General features: G+C 40.5%; 1 protein-coding gene across 1 annotated transcript in view; it reads left to right on the forward strand.

Annotated features, from left to right (window-relative positions):
* LOC126297841 (cAMP-specific 3',5'-cyclic phosphodiesterase-like) overlaps positions 1–16,792 on the forward strand; it is a 1,751,676-nt gene that overhangs the window by 988,668 nt on the left and 746,216 nt on the right. Inside the window, exon 4 of the mRNA XM_049989093.1 lies at positions 9,841–9,873. Coding sequence (XP_049845050.1) covers positions 9,841–9,873 — 33 coding nt within the window. The remainder of the gene's footprint in view (positions 1–9,840; positions 9,874–16,792) is intronic.

The following is a 16,792-nucleotide window of genomic DNA, read 5'->3' on the forward strand; positions in this document are numbered from 1 at the left end:
TGACGCTTCGTCGCTAAATAGAACGCGTGCAAAAAATCTGTCATCGTCCCGTAATTTCTCTTGTGCCCAGTGGCAGAACTGTACACAACGTTCAAAGTCGTCAATGCAATTCCTCGTGCATAAAAATATGGTATGTGTGCAATCGATATTGATGTAGCGTTCTCAACACCGACGGTTTTGAGATTCCCGATTCTTGCGCAATTTGTCTGCTACTGATGTGTAGATTAGCCCCGACAGCAGCTAAAACTCCTACTTGGGCATCATAATTTGTTGCAGGTCGTGGTTGACGTTTAACACGTGGCTGAACACTTCTTGTTTCCTTAAATAACGTAACTATCCCGCGAACGGTCCGGACACTTGGATGATGTCGTTCAGGATAACGAGCAGCATACATAGCACACGCCTGTTTGGCATTTTGATCACAATAGCCATACATCAACACGATATCGACCTTTCCCGCAATTGATAAACGGTCCTTTTTAACACGGGTAATGTATCACGAAGCAAATACCGTCCGCACTGGCGGAATATTACGTGATACCACGTGTTTATACGTTTGTGACTATTACAGCGCCATATATCACAAAGCGAAAAAATTGGACCAACTAAAATATTCATATTTCTTTTCTTACTTCACGAATATGTGATAAAAATGGGTGTTCCTGTAAAAAAAAAAACGCAGTTAATATCCGTTTGACCTATGGCAGCGCCATCTAGCGGGCCAACCATAGCGCCGTCTGGTTTTCCCCCTTCAAGCTAGACGTGTTTCGTTCTTGGTAGTTTTTTCGTTTGACGCTTATTTCGTGAGATATTTGGCCCGGTCACTATCAGTGGACCACCCTGTATACTGCAGCGTGCAGACCTCGGTTCGTAATCTGAGGCAGTTTTATCGCGCATAAACAATGAAATTTTCAAAGCTGTGAGAGTTTGTAGCAGAACAACTGCGTATCACAGCAATTTTTCAGGTTTCTGGACCAATGGATATAACTGATGTCCTGTGCTATTTGGTAATTATTCGTTTCATAATACCTCAGAAGATGAAACATTTCTGCCGCAGAATTGATGCTTGCAGTTGAATCAGAGAACTTACCTTCTTAAAGGGGCTTTTATAACAAGTCTGCTTTCACCCTCATTCCAGTGAATTTTCGTGATTAATCAGAAGTAATGATGGAAAACCAATTCACGATGATGGAAAACGGATACGCGAAATTGTTTTGGTGCAAAAAGTTACCTGACTACCGACTGAAATTGGAGACCACATAATTTTCGACCCCCATTGAACTGCAGACTTCACACGCCGTATGCAAAAGACTTATGTGCCAGCAATAGAATGACTACGTGACTGCTGCGGCTTATTTTACAGTCTCTCTTAATACGCGCAGTACAAAATATTACAAAATTTGTAATCGTCGAGAACATGCAACCAATACGATGCACGTCCGCAGTAAAATTTTGTGACGAGGCGGAAAACACTTGCATCTCGTGTTGTACACGAAAAGCGTCCCCATTCTCCTCATTTCTAATTTGCATTCGTAGCTACACGTTTCCTATCTCGCAACTTTAGATCTGTTTATTGTTCTTTGCACATAATAATTTCTGCGAAGACTTTCTTGGATTGTCTTTATGAAATTATACCACCAACAGCTTAGTACAAGCATATACTTGTATAAACAGAGTAATCGTAACGTAAATAGTTTGAGCAATGCTTTAAAATCATTTTACAATGTACACATAAGCAAATACTGGCATGAAATTACATATAGACGAGACAGAATCCAAAAAAAGAATACACACAGCGAATGGGGATCATACGCCTGAGGCTTAGTGTTCATGCAACCACAGATAGAACACCAAATTTCATATACGCACGTTACTGTCCGTGAAAAATAAAAAAGTACTTGGTATGTTTGAGTACCTTCATGACGCTGTAAAACAGGGGAATTTGTTGGAAGGGGCACGTTAAAAGTTTCGAAGAAACTGCAGGAAAACAGTAAGTGGTTTACATTTTTTCTTTTCTGCTGACAGTCGCAGAAAAGATTATCCTTTATGCCTGTCTGATATAAGTGGGGAGGAGCTGGTTGGCACACATTTTTACCAAGACAGTTATTAGCCCCCTACTCGTCTGAAATTTTCTGAATCAGTTGGAGCTTCAAATTACTGGTCGTATCGCAGCCTGCTATTAACCTTTACGGCAGATTTGAATACGCCAGTTCTGTGCCCATTCTTCCTAGTCCAGTTTCCCTATCCATAACTTGAAATCGATGGGTATTAGACTGACATTCATTGCAGGGGACTGAAAACTGGTGTGCTTCGCCAACTGGTTGACCTGGTACTACATCAGCCGGGGCTCATAGAGAGGAGATACCCATTCCTCTTCGTTTAATTTGCAGTAAGTTTCTTATAACGTTTTGTATTTAGCATTCATTTTACTGTTGCAACCAGCATAACGATCAAATATGACAGCGTCTCTAATCGCTGTTGCTTCCACAGTATAAATTGAACACTATGGGGAGCACGAATTGTTCGGAATATTTCTGCTTTGGGACAATGAATGCACGTCCTTCTGATGACGTCTCTTGATATCGAGGGCCATCAGTGCTAACAAGAACAATGGGCAGCCAATAAAATTAATGTAGGCAATGAAACTTGAATTGATTGCCTGGAAGCAATTTTTCATAAAGTTGTAATTATGAATATGGAGGTTTTCCAGCTGGTATCTGAACGAAATTCTAAATGTAGAATCCGAAATGTGGACCAAAGACTCGGTGATCATGAGGCCGTTAAAGCATTACTGAATACAGCTGTAAACAGAAATACAAAGAATGGCAGGAAAGATCATCTGCTTAGTAAGAGTGACCCCGAAACAGATTTCAGATTACCTTAGCGATCTACACGAAAATTTCATCTCCAGCTCTAACAGTGTTGAGTATCAATGAACGGAGTTCGAGAGCATTGTGTAGTACCCCTTAGACAGGTATATGTCGAGCAGAGCTGTGAGGGGTGGAAGAGATCCGCCGTGATTCGACTGCCGTGTTAGAAATCTGCTACGAAAACAGAGAGAGCGTCACTGTAAATTTAAAAGCAGCCAAAGCCTCACAGACAAACTAAACGAAGCCAAAATCAGCGTGAAGCGTTCAACAAGTGCGGGAGTAAAATTTTGTTTACCTTCTTTGCAGGAAATCTTAAAGTTTTGGTCTTACGTTAAATCAGTAAACGGACCGAAGCCATCTGTCCAGACACTCTGTGACCATAATAGCATTGCAGTGGAGGACGACACAGGAAAGGCCGAAATACTAAACGTCTTTCTCCACAACTGTTTCAAATAGGAAGATCGCAGTATAGTGTCTCGTAGCACGAAAGAAAAAAATGCTTGATAACGAAATAAGTGACCATGGTATAAAAAAGCAACTGAAACTGCTCAGCACAGGGAAGGCCACTGGACCTGACAGGATACCCATACGATTCTACATAGAGTATGCGACACTGATGAATCGAAACATTATGACCACCTGCTTAGTAGTTTGTTTATCCATCTTTGGAACGAAATACATCACTCATTCTGCGTATCAGGGATCCGACAGGTTGTTGGCAGCTTGTTCTGTATTGGTAACTCTAGATATTTCATGATCGCGACTTATCCCAGTAACTGTTCGGCAACGGTGCAGTCGTACGATATTCGATCCGCATGAAAGGAATCACAAGATTTTTATGTTCTACCTATGTCGCCAATGCTGCATTATTGTTAGAACAAATTTTGTTGCACTTTATTCGGGTCGAGTGAAGGTGTTTAACTCCTCTTTTTAAAATTGTCTCCATCTTATGTTAGTTTCGTAATTTGTCTTTAGGCAGTCATTAACAGAGCACGTCATTTGAAAAACAAGCGTACTTTTAGTTTGATGTTGTGGTTCTTTTAGTCACTTTCAGTTCCGAATGCAAAACAACAGAATCAGTGTATTAATTATAACCTAAAAAGTGCTGGAAAGAATTAAAGTATCGGCCTGTGTTTCCCACTGCGTTAATGTGTTGTGATGGAAGGCACTAGAAAGAAGGGAAGATGCCTTTCAAAAACCGCAGTCGTGGATATTCATGTAGACATCTGTTAAAGACAGAGTAAAGTTACAATTACAATCGTTCAACGGTTTGACAGTTATTGAATATAGTGAGTAGCCGCAAGCTAAAGTGGATAGTTGCGATCCGGAAAATGTCTGGCTCTTTGCACTATGGGATTTAACATCTGTGGTCATCAGTCCCCTAGAACTTAGAACTACTTAAACCTAACTAACCTAAGGTCAGCACACAACACCCAGCCATCACGAGGCAGAGAAAATCCCTGACCCCGCCGGGAGTCGAACCCGGGAACCCAGGCGTGGGAAGCGAGACCACGAGATGCGGGCGGAAAATGTCTCTAAAACTCAATAACGAACATCTATGATTCGTATCTATCGTTCCCCAACCCCTGTGTAATATAATGTGTTTGTCAGCCAAATCAGATAAACGTATCCGCTCAACCAATACGTCTGCCCGGCGTAAATATGATTTCCAGTAGCCTGCTCTGTTGGAACGGTAAACATTTTGCTGAACCTCCTCGGGATTGTATTGAACAACTCCCTGACTACGCCCACGCCAAATGCAATTGGACAGTATCAGTAACATCAGAAAATCTTTCCTCGCCCTGATGCTCACCGTGTAACATTTGAAGATTGGCTTGCTTTCTATTCTGCCTTTATTTAGGATATAAACGTTTATAAGATCTATATTTACAGTAACACATTTTTCTTTTAAAAATTCCATTATTTTCGTGCGTTTCATTTCTAATTGACACTGAGTATTTCAAAAATGAAGTTTTTTTTTTTTTTTTTTCAGGCTACGACAACGTTCAGTGAATGAATCAGTTAAGAGCAAAATAATAAAGACGCTTTTTTTTAAAATTATAGTAGCGTGAAAAAAACTAGACTTTAACTGTCGATAGCACACTTGTGAAACGATCCAAGAGGGTTCTCTTTTTAATGTAAGAGTTTGATAACTATAATAAGAGTTGATCTGACTTCAGTGTGGTACACAAAACCTAATCACATATCCTGTGTTTGATTGGCGGTTCCTTGATCTCTAAAAATGGTTACACTCAATAGGCCTAATTGTAAGAGTTTTAAAGAGCTCTATGCAGGCTAGTAAGTTTTTTTATAAATGAAAAGTAGATAAATAATAAGATTTAATTACTGGAGAAGCATGTGCGCCAGATGATGTCTGCAACTTATAAAAAGTGGATAAAGTCGTCGTCTCGCGAAACGTTAAAAACACGTGAACGAGGAGATGGTGACGTCACAGCGTGGAATTACAAGTGTGGAGCGTAAAATGAAGAACTAGGCTTGTCAGACTTTTGCCTCGTGCGGATAAACGTGGCCAGTGGAGTGCGACATCGTTTGTACGGCACAAGCACCGCAAGCCGCCATATTGTACAGAGGTAAACTATATTTTGGATACGTTTTCATCATCATAGAGCACGAGGTATGAAAATGAGCTATTTCAGGGTATCGGAAAATTGAGAATGTTTCGAAAAGGGATAAAAACTTCCTGTACTCGATGTTTTTAGTGTTATAATTTGTCTGCTACGAAAGGAAATCGTTTCAAAGTTACGGCCCAATGAAGATCTATCAAAAGCGCGGCGTTTTGATTCAATTTGTGGTAGTTGAACATTAAATAATGACGTCTGTAGATGCAGTCTTAGGCAGTGTATACCACACCTGGAGGCTTTTAGCTTAATTTATAGCACCGTGAGCTCTGAAGAGGAAGGCAGCAGATTCGCGTCCACTGCCTCGCAAATGTATTGTCACCTTTTGTTTTCCAGAAGATTCTGGGTGTTTCTTAGTAATTTAGTTGAAGTATTACGTGCAGTAGTCTGTTATTTATTTAAAATAATGTATTTACTGTAATTCTTGTTGCAAAGGCCAACGATTGTGGTGTTTCCCCAATGGCCAGAAATCTTAACGTAATTGACAGTCTGAGGCAGAAAGTAAACACAAGATACACACTGGAAGTTTAAGCCATTATGAAACTTCGTGTAAAATATATCTCGGTTGTATATATTGCCTTATGTCTGTATGTTGTCGGTAAGTATCTTTCTCAGTCATGGTAAGCAGCTTCGAAAGAATCTCCACTTCAGTCCAAATGAAATTAAGAAACCAATCTCGATCTTGAAATCTGTGAGACAATGTACGTTACCGCAGAGTGTTGGTAGTCAATCGAGCACCCCTCGTATGGATATTATGGATTCGCAAACTCGCATTAGACGCTATACGTAACATAGTTAACGCAACTATTTTACGCCCGTCTGTTTTCGTAAAGAATGTGTGTGATTTACGCACCAGATGCCGCAGGCTCTCACTGGATAGCGCTGAGGTCGCAGATCACAATGACAAGCACGCTCTGTCAGATGTAGCCGGTTGTTTGAAAAGTGCGGCAACCGCGACGGACAAGTCCCATGTGAGGACCGAGCTTTGAGGCAGGCCTCTCGACGTTGTACGAGCCACAAGACACTACTTCTGGAATCGTTCATATGGTGTTTCGGTAAGAGTGTCCAAAAATTGGACATGGAGGACGCTCCACTGAAAAATTTGAGGTAGGGAACTTAGGATCAGAGAAACCAGCTTAATGAGGTACGGAAGTAAACTTCTCTATCGCTCTGTCTAGAATTACTGTTTTCCAGCGTATTTACAACTAACATGCGTACAAATTTACACATAATGTGCTGCTTATTTACATGAACATTCTTTATTTCCTGCAAAGAAACAAGGACTACAAGCCTGATTTCTAGGATGTCATGATGCAGGTTTTACTTACTTTACTTGGCCATAAGGTGGTTCTGTTGTATCGTATTTACATTTTCCTGTGACAGAATGTGCTATGAATCCACGACATACCCATTCATTACTCTGTGCTGTTCAGAGACGTACAGTACAGTACGATGGAGCAGTACCGGTACAGATTCGAAGAACTCACTGACATGCACATTGTGTAAGGGGAAGTACGTTTCAATGCTCTCGCTGTTGAAAGGCTGTAAAGGGAACGATTTCGTAACAGATACCATCCGGATTTATAGGCGACAGTTTCACTGGGCCACATCTTCCACCTGGCTTCCTCAATGGCCTCCTGTACTTGGGATTCGTGCAAAAAGTTCTGTCTGAGTTGTTGGAGAACATACCCCTGGCTGTTCGTGAAAGGATTACACACAATATGACGGTGCACCACCTCACTTCAGTGTGTTGAATTTCCTGGTCGCTGGATTGGAGGGGATGTCCTATTCCATGGCCTGCGAGGTCACCTGACCTGAAACCCCGTGATTTCCTATGGGAATATCTAAAGGCCCCAGTGGGTACTGAGATGAAATCAGTTTGAGAATTGTAGCTGCCTTTCATGTGATTCGAAACACACCAGCGTTATTTGTTAGCGTGCATCAGGATCTTGTCCGCCGATGTCATGCTTGCATTGAGGTTGATGGCAGCCAGTTTCAGCACATTTTGTACGGTACAATACAAATGGTATGTTCATTGTGTCAATGATGGTATTTACAGTTATCTGTAACTAATGTAAATAAAAAAGTACACAGTAATGTGGTTTTATTCCTATTATCTCCTTAAGCTGGCTTCTCTGAACCCAGGTTCCCTACTTCAAATTGTTCAGTGGAGCATCATCTATGTCCAGTTAAATTTTTTCACGCTCTTATGGGAACACCTTACACACAGGGTGTCTGATTTAAGAGTCGTCAGGTGCATTGTATCTGATGTTTCGGCAGATTTCGTTTCTGCAATGTGTAGCCGGAGACAGTTCAGACAATTACTGCTCGTCACGTCTTTCATGCGGCACTCCATGTCGATGGAATCCGTCGGTTCGTGTCCCATTACAAACAAAATTATTTTTAAATCTTAATTTTATGTGCCCCTTCGATAAAGAGCTCCCAAATCAATCTAGTTCGATACTTATTTTATCGATATGTATTAACTGCGGCAATAAACACACAGAATAAACAGCAATCCGCCAGCGACTCAATAGCGCTGCATGCTTTTCGGTAGCAGTCAGCGCGGGCACGTATCGACGGGAAGAATATCGCACTGGACGAATTTGGGAGCGCTCTCTCGAATGGGCAAATAAAATACCACTTCGAAAATAATTTTGTCTGTAATGGGAAAGAAACTGACGCTTTCCGTCTACACTGACTGTCGCATGAAAGACTTCGGGTGACTCCTGCTACACAATTTGGAAAATTTGGAAAAATTGGAAAAATCGGAAAAATCTACCGAAACACCAGAGAACAGGGGCCCGACGACTCGTAGGAGAAACACTTGGTATATGGGAGGTTGGTCTGGGGGAGGGGACCAAAGAGCGAAGCCATCGGTCCCATCGCCTTATGGATGAGGAAGGAAGTCGGCCGTTCCCTTTCAAAGGAACCATCCCGGCGTTTGCCTGAAGCGATTTAGGGAAATCACGGAAAACCTAAACTAGGGTGGCCGGACGCGGGTTTGAACCGTCGTCCTCCCGAATACGAGTCCACTGCGCCACCTCGCTCGGTTCAGTATATGGTTCTAAGCTCTAGGTAAGTTGGTATGCCGAACGCAGGATTTTCCATGTAACTGCCATCCATTTCACACTCGTCCGGGTTCCAATTGCGGTTTCTTTCCTGACATATTGTATTTCATACATCAGATACCTTGGTACTTCTATTCATATTTGCAAAATAATTTATAATGTTTATGTGGTTGGGAAACAGCCGTTGAGTTCTAATTTGAAATCGATCTTACTGGTGTCTGAAAGTCAAAACAGTTTTCCTACCACAATAAAGTTATATCTGTCCTCCTTAATTGATTCCATCACTATCAATTTTTGTGTATTTCTGAAAAATTAAGAGAAACGTGTTGTACATCATCTGTTCTTGGCACGCACATTGAACATATTCAAAAGGTAAATTTTTGCTCCCTATTTCATCCAGTTATGAAAATAATGGATTTTTTGGTAAGTAGAATTGCTTCTGACATAAATATACGCATATGTGTGTAGTAGTTGTTAGTCTTTCTTTAAAATATTTGTATTGTGATGTATTTGTGTCCTCTCTTCAAACCAGTCTCTCTCTCTCTCTCTCTCTCTCTCTCTCTCTCTCTCTCTCTCTCTCTCTCTCTCCCTCCCTCCCCCTCCCCCTCCCTCCCCCCCCCCCTTCTGCCCCATCCCTTACTCTCTCGCCCTGTGTGTGTGTGTGTGTGTGTGTGTCGCTTACAGTTTAGATCACTTTAGTTATTTTTTTGAGGGAAGTTTAATAATATACTCTTAAGAATTATAAAACTACTACGGGCAATGTGGGCATCCAAATGAAGAATTTTTATTTATTTTTATTTGTATTTTTCTCTTTTAAGGACTACCAGCTAAATGCCCCGTTGAAAAACCTGAAGCATCTGTGACGGTTTGCCGTGTTATGTACTTAACTACACTCTTTAGTGTGCGCGGGTTACCAGCTTTTTAGTACAATAATAGCCCAAGGGTTTCCTGTTTTATTACCTTTTTGCTATTTAATGTATGTATAATATAGTTTCAATAAAATTATTATTTTTTTCAAGCCTCATTCTTTCTGTCCAAGACATGTTTTTTTCTTCTTAATAAACATAAATGTGTTACTGGAAAATACTTCCGAGTGTTCGAAGTACTCGGCTTGCAATTGTACGACATGTGGGTGATTTAGCTGGCTAATTTGTGTGTGGTGTTGTGTGCATGGGTGCGTGTGTGTGTGTGCGTGTGCGTGTGTGGCTACACCCGTGTCTTGTCGTCCATTTGTTGATCCTGGTGTTGCGTCTTTTGCAGATTCAAGGAGACAGAGACAGTGTTGGAGCGCTCGTATGTACCTGACTTCTTTTGTCTGTCTTCTGGCCTGCCCTTAGCGTTTCTTAGGTGGCACGGAGTGATTGTGCATCCCGTAGCTCGCATCCCCACGCACTAACTCTCCCCTCCTTCCTGTGTGCGAGTGGCGTTTGGTGTTCGTCTTCCCCAGCGCTCCCTTTTTTTACGCGTCCTGTAGTAACACAGCACAGTAAAATGTTTATTACGTAGGTCCATCACCTGCGCTTCTTTAAATTTCACGCATGTCTTTTGAATTCACATCGGGAATGTCTGCATTTTTTTTTCACTGTTGTATTAGTCACCTAGTTTAAATTAAGAGAACATAATTTTGGGCTGACCACAGACAGCTCAGTTCTCTGCTTTTGTATGCGGCCACTGTGCATTTTCAGTTGAAAAAATCCTTATAACCTTTTTCAGGTTCTTCACTTGCTTTAATACGTTTGCAGTGTTGAGATTCAGTGGTTTGCACTAATAATCATAGTTCTTTCGCTTTTTCTTTAGTGAAGTTACAAAATCAACCATGTGCTAAACATCCCAACAGCTGGACTTCTTGTCATCTGCTGCCAATAGATGGGATCTGCTATATGTGATCGACGCGAACCCATTATCTGTAGCATCAGTAAATACAGGGTGAGTCACCTAACGTTACCGCTGGATATATTTCGTAAACCACATCAAAACTGACGAACCGATTCCACAGACCGAACGTGAGGAGAGGGGCTAGTGTAATTGTTTAATACAAACCATACAAAAATGCACGGAAGTATGTTTTTTAACACAAACCTACGTTTTTTTAAAGTGGAACCCCGTTAGTTTTGTTAGCACATCTGAACATATAAACAAATACGTAATCAGTGCCGTTTGTTGCATTGTAAAATGTTAATAACATATTTTCTTTATTTGTGTGTGAGGAATGTTTCCTGAAAGTTTGGCCGTACCTTTTTGTAACACCCTGTATAGAGTATGGAATAGTAGGGCAGGATGGGAGAATGAAAGGTTAAGTCAGTATTCAGCGTCTCGTCCATAAAAATCACATTTGAGAGGGGCGGAAAGCTAGACTGGACAAGGGAAGAGAGCCATTTCCAAATCAAATACATCGCAGCGTTTGCCATAACCGGCTAAGGGACAACATGGTAAAAGTAAATATGGATATCTGGACGATGATTTGAGGGCCGGAATGTGTGTGTGCCCACTGCCGTAACCGCACCGGACACTCGACCGTAAAAGGATAGTAATGGCGTCAAACGGAAGCCGCCAACTGTACTCAGATGGGGGGGGGGGGGGGGGGGGTGGAGCAAGAACGGCAGCGGTCGGCATGTCGGCTTCGAACTCCACTCAAACACACAACCATAATTTATCAGGAAATTTCAGTGAAACATTTTCTCCCCTGCACCGTATAAGGTTCTCCAAACTCACATTTTATCCAATCGCATCGCGAAAGTATTAAGCACAGTCAAATAAAACCAATGGCTTGATTCTAGATATATTGGCAGGCGTAACAGCTTGGCGATCCTTTCACTGTTTTCGATAAAACACATTTTATTATGTGTTAAAAAAATTTCATATTGTATTTAGGAGTACAATAACCCATGGAAGGCAATCGGTGCCTGTCGTGGAGACGGTCCTACTGTTGCTACACGCATTGACGGCATCTGAAACAACTGATGTTTCACATGTCTCCTATCAAAAATTGGCCGTAGTTGCCAAACATCCAGTCCTACATTCGGTCGATGTACAAGTTTCCTGTAAACTGTCATCGCCTCTTAACAATAAGCTCTGTCTCTTCCTGCAATTCCTGAGAGCAATTAGTAATTTTAATTTCGTCCATTTATTCTCCTCATAGCAACACTATTAACATGGCTTGCCGCAGAGGTAACACCGGTTCTCGTCATATCACCGAAGTTAAGCGCTGCCAGGCTGGGCTAGCACATGGATGGGTGACCTTACGGTCTGCCGAGCGCTGTTGGCAAGCGGGGTGTACTCAGCTCTTGCGAGGCAAACTGAGGAGCTACTCGATTGAGAAGTAGCGGCTCCGGTCTCGGAAACTGACATTCGCACGGGAGAGCCCTGTGCTGACCACATGCCCCCTCACTATCAGCATCCACTGGCGCCTGTGGAAGAGGATGACGCGGCGGCCTGTCGGTCCCGTTGGTCCTTCATGGCCTGTTCGGGCGGGGTTTAGTTTAGTTTAACACTGTTAGCATTCTACGTCCCCTTGGGTGTAAGGTGGCAACTCTTCCACGTATTCTATCGGAATTTCCATATAGAATGTTCAGGTTTACCACTTTAGGAGCGAATTGTCATCGAACGTAGCTATTCCATCACTTTGAAACTCTGCAAATGCTTTCCTGTTGGCATATGCACACTGTCGACACCACCACATTTAGATAAATATAACCTTTCTTTTTAAGCAGAACGAAAAGGGAAAAGTGTTTTATTAGCAGATTTATCGTGTATCCGACATAGTAAACGCCTGAAGTCCAGTATTTTCTTTTAATCTATGTATGGTCACTATCCATTCGTGTTCACAGGAAATGCATATGTCTTGCAGGACACTGGGTAAACACTGGACTGGCACCCATGTCTCTCCTTAGATATGTTCTATACAAATATGCAGAAAAGTTCTCACTCTTGCACGTGAGATTTACTCTAGCAATCGACACAGTTTCTGTCCTGTGGTGTGAATAAGAGACTGATGACCATAGATGCTTAGTGTCTTTAAGCTCGTCGTCATCGTCATAATAGTAATAATAATAATAATAATAATAATAATAATAATAATTATTATTATTATTATTATTATTATTATTATTATTATGACATTGACGACGAGCTTAAAGACACTAAGCATCTATGGTCATTATTATTATTATTATTATTATTATTATTATTAATTTGTATCCCTCGTAGTCATACCTGCCAACTTTTGAAAAGGGTGTGAGTAAAACTCTCGCACGAAAAAGAATCTAACGATTTTCGACATACCCCGGCTTGACGAAAATAACAGTACTTCTGGGCTACAAAGTACAATAATTCATGCTTCAAACGGGATATTTCAATGAAAACACATCTAATTACCAATGATTTGTAGATGAACATAACAATCAAGAGGAAATCCGTGTTAAACAGCAGGAGGTGTGTTGAGTATTGGTTTGGAGCATACATAACAGGACTTTCTTGATAAATTAAGGAGATACGCGATAACTGAAAAATGTTTTATACAATGAAACTTGTATAAGGTAATACAGGCAAGAAATAGTATAATACACAATCTAAATCCCATGCTAGTTCGGCTTTAAGATCATAGTTGGGCCTTTTTAGCTTCCTACAAAAAGTCTTGAGAAAATGTGTTGTCATAACAGGGACCAAAACTCCTGGTCTTCAAAATAGAAAGAGACTACAAAGATTCATTGGGCATGGATAATCTGAACTCTGTTCTATTTTTCTTCATAAGGTTGAAAAGACGCTCACATTCTATATTGGTATGGGGTATGGTGAGAAAAGACGAGTGCATTACTCTAGAAATTCGGTTATACTTAAGAAGACCATCGGTTCCATGAATTCTTGATATATGTGCCCAGATGAAATCACTTGCAGCGTCTTGATTTGCAGCAAAAATGTCATCTGCCTAAAGAGCTGTGAACTGCCTCTGAAGCTCATTCATCGCCTCATCTGTAGTTTCATTCTATTCCTTGCTATGAAAGGAAACTTTTCCAAGAAAAAACGAATTGAAGAAAACCGCGCGTTTTCAATTTTATCTAACCTAGCAAATTGAGTATGCCTCGACGCATCATCCTTGAGTGGAAACTAGTTGATGTAGCCACAGGCTGTGCAAAAGTAGTTGCTTACTGGTGAAAATAAAAGTGATTTTCTCTATCCTTGAGCTCATTCACTATGTTCGAAATCTGAATGCCAATAACTAACTCATTATCCCTTATTTTAATTTGGATCAAACTGTACTCAACTTCAAGCAATGAGGACCTTCTGAAAGTTTTGGACTTAAGAAACTTGGTGAACAGCTGCTTTAGGAAATCCATTAGAAGTTCTAGCAAAAAGTGAACTTATGGGGAAGAAGTCTGAAGGGCAACATTCAGTTTGTCAAACACAGAAATAGTCAAGTTTGAGGATAAGAACATAAACAATTTTTTCTCACGTGTTGTAGCGGAAGTCTTACTTTTTAGGGTGGGTTTGTCACATTTGGAGGAATATGCTTTTCTTTTAGGGGCATGTGTAGTAGCAGGCTCAAGAATTCTCTTCTTCTGATACTCTCTGGCTCCGCTTTTTTCAACCCTAGGTATTCTGAAAGATTTCAAGCTCGTGGAAATGTTTTGGTTACATAATATTACTTTCTCCTTGAAGAAGGGAAGAAGTGGCTCCAACTGGTCCAGTAGTCTACCCAGATATCTGCTTAACGATAACCACCTAGTACATACATGCTTCAGAATTTTCTTTGCCTATTTATTGTACAGGTTCTGAAATTTCTGAAGGCTTTCTTTTCTTCTGACACTCTTCTCCAAGAAATAAAATGTATCAACAAGAACCTCATCTACTTTAAGTGGTAATCTTCCAGCATCTTTCCCGCAGTTAGATTAATCAGGTGGCAATTGCAACCTATGACAGCAATACCTGGATGAACTGCTGAAACCCCATTTTTGTGTCCTATCACAACAGGAGCATTGTCGGAGCAAAAAGCCACACGACTTTCAATTGGTATGTCACGAGAATTCAGCTGTGATAACATCAGGTTACCTCTGTTTCGCCCTGTTGAGTCCCTGTCTAACGCTGGTATGGACAGCACAGTGCTCACCACTTTTTTCCCGTGGAATATCATAGAATGTAACAACAACAACAAGAAGATACAACATGCCATTCGTATCATTACTTCCATCCGTTACCAAAGAAAACGACTATCGCAGACGTGCCTTTGACCCACGCAAATAATCAATTGTACGGAAGCAGGGTGATTATCGAATGTTAACATTTCACATTTTTACCAGCGAAGTCGTAAAATGATACCATAGGATGCTGCAATTTTCATAAATTTTACGGATAAACCGTAAAAATTGGCAGATCTGACACTATTTAAAGTAATTTTAAGCCTTGTTTTTTTTTTAAATCAGTAGTAGACTTCTTCCTTCATGACAACCGCTTTTGCCACATACTCCAATTAGTATATTTTGACTTTGACCTGTTCCATTTCCAGTTTCTTCTGCGTACACACAACACAGTAATGTGCTTACAGAAATAACTTCTGTAAGAGGGAATGGTTTAGGTCTGTTCGTTACATTGCTGCTTTTTTCTAAGACTTGCAGAATAACTTTATTTGTGGTAACCAATCCTAATTTGTCAATATCTATATTTGATGAGATTGTGCAAAACAATATCCTGACTTGAGAAAATTTGTTTCTCCAACTTCAATAAAACACGCTGTCCTTGTTAGAGTCTGGGTTAACAATTTCCACTTGATTTATAGATAAATAGTTAAACGTTACAAGTTCACATTACGAACTTTGTGCTACAAAAGTTGATTTTAACATAAAAAACAAGAGAGAGAGACGACGAAATGTAATAAAGCAGTATATTATATCTACCACATAATACGTTTATTGTATGTAAAAAAGGAAACATGTATTACAGGCCACGGATGATGCTTCCCAAATAAATGAAGCGAAACGCGCATGGCATTAAACAAACTGCCTTCAATTGGTTGCATAGACGGTGCATACCTCCATGAAAATAGTTAAACCTATAAATAGACAGAACATGGTTTATAATTTTTGTCTCGGGCTTCATTGTCTGGGACATTTACTTGTACACCAGTCATATTTGGTGTAGACAAACTGCAGAACAATATTAAACACAACGAAGCACCTGTTCTATGCTCTCTCCAATAGATTACACCACATAGATGCAACTGGCATAGAGTATAGCGGAGCACATTTTAAATACAGTTCCTTAACATGCAACACACTTACAGTCTTCGACGGGGTCAAACACACCATCCATTCCATAGTTAAAAATCATTGCTTCCAGTACGCTAATATCATTTGCTTTATCCAAGAAGGAAGTATAAGTTTTCTGTAGACATACATCGGTTAACTTTATAAAATCGTTAAGATGGTTACCAAATCTTTTTTTATCTCCTGAGCTCGTGATTTGTTATGCAAATGTGTTATATATCTTTAATCTACGATTGGAACGATACATGTTAATCTGTTCCCATTGGCTTATCATTGCTGAAAGTCACATTGCTGTTTCGTTGATAGTGTTTTTGTACATACAAGTAGTGGTTTGATGTAGTGACTTACCCCCAGTTTAAATAAACTGCCAGTAAAATCTTGCATTGCAGTCATCTACAGGAAACTGCTGCAATATTCCAAGCAGTTTACCCGTTAGTGCACCTAATTTAGTGTCACCGTCACATGCAAGAACGACAACGCGACAGCTAGAGGCACATTAAACAAAACAAAAAAAAGGAAGCAGGACTAATCATTTAGACGAAATATAAAAATCCTGTGGTTGTACCATGTAAAGTGGCATTGGCTGGCGTTAAAATATCTGTACTAATGGATGAGCTACCAGGGTTATCACATCAGCTCCGTGTAGATAACTGTTGCCTTATGGACCTGAATGCAACGCAAGATTTTACTGGGATTTTTAACAAAATTGAGACGTGATTGCTAAACAAAAACCCACAGATTCTGTGTGCAAGGCCGCTACCGAGAGAACAGCAATATAACTGTGAAAAACGATAAGGGGGCTGGAGTAGAATGTTTAATGTGGCTGATCTCTTGAGTGTAGAGTAAATATATACAGGGTGTTACAAAAAGGTACGGCTAAACTTTCAGGAAACATTCCTCACACACAAAGAAAGAAAATATGTTATGTGCACATGTGTCCGGAAACGCTTACTTTC

This window comes from Schistocerca gregaria, chromosome X (assembly GCF_023897955.1).
Source record: "Schistocerca gregaria isolate iqSchGreg1 chromosome X, iqSchGreg1.2, whole genome shotgun sequence".
Taxonomy (NCBI): domain Eukaryota; kingdom Metazoa; phylum Arthropoda; class Insecta; order Orthoptera; family Acrididae; genus Schistocerca; species Schistocerca gregaria.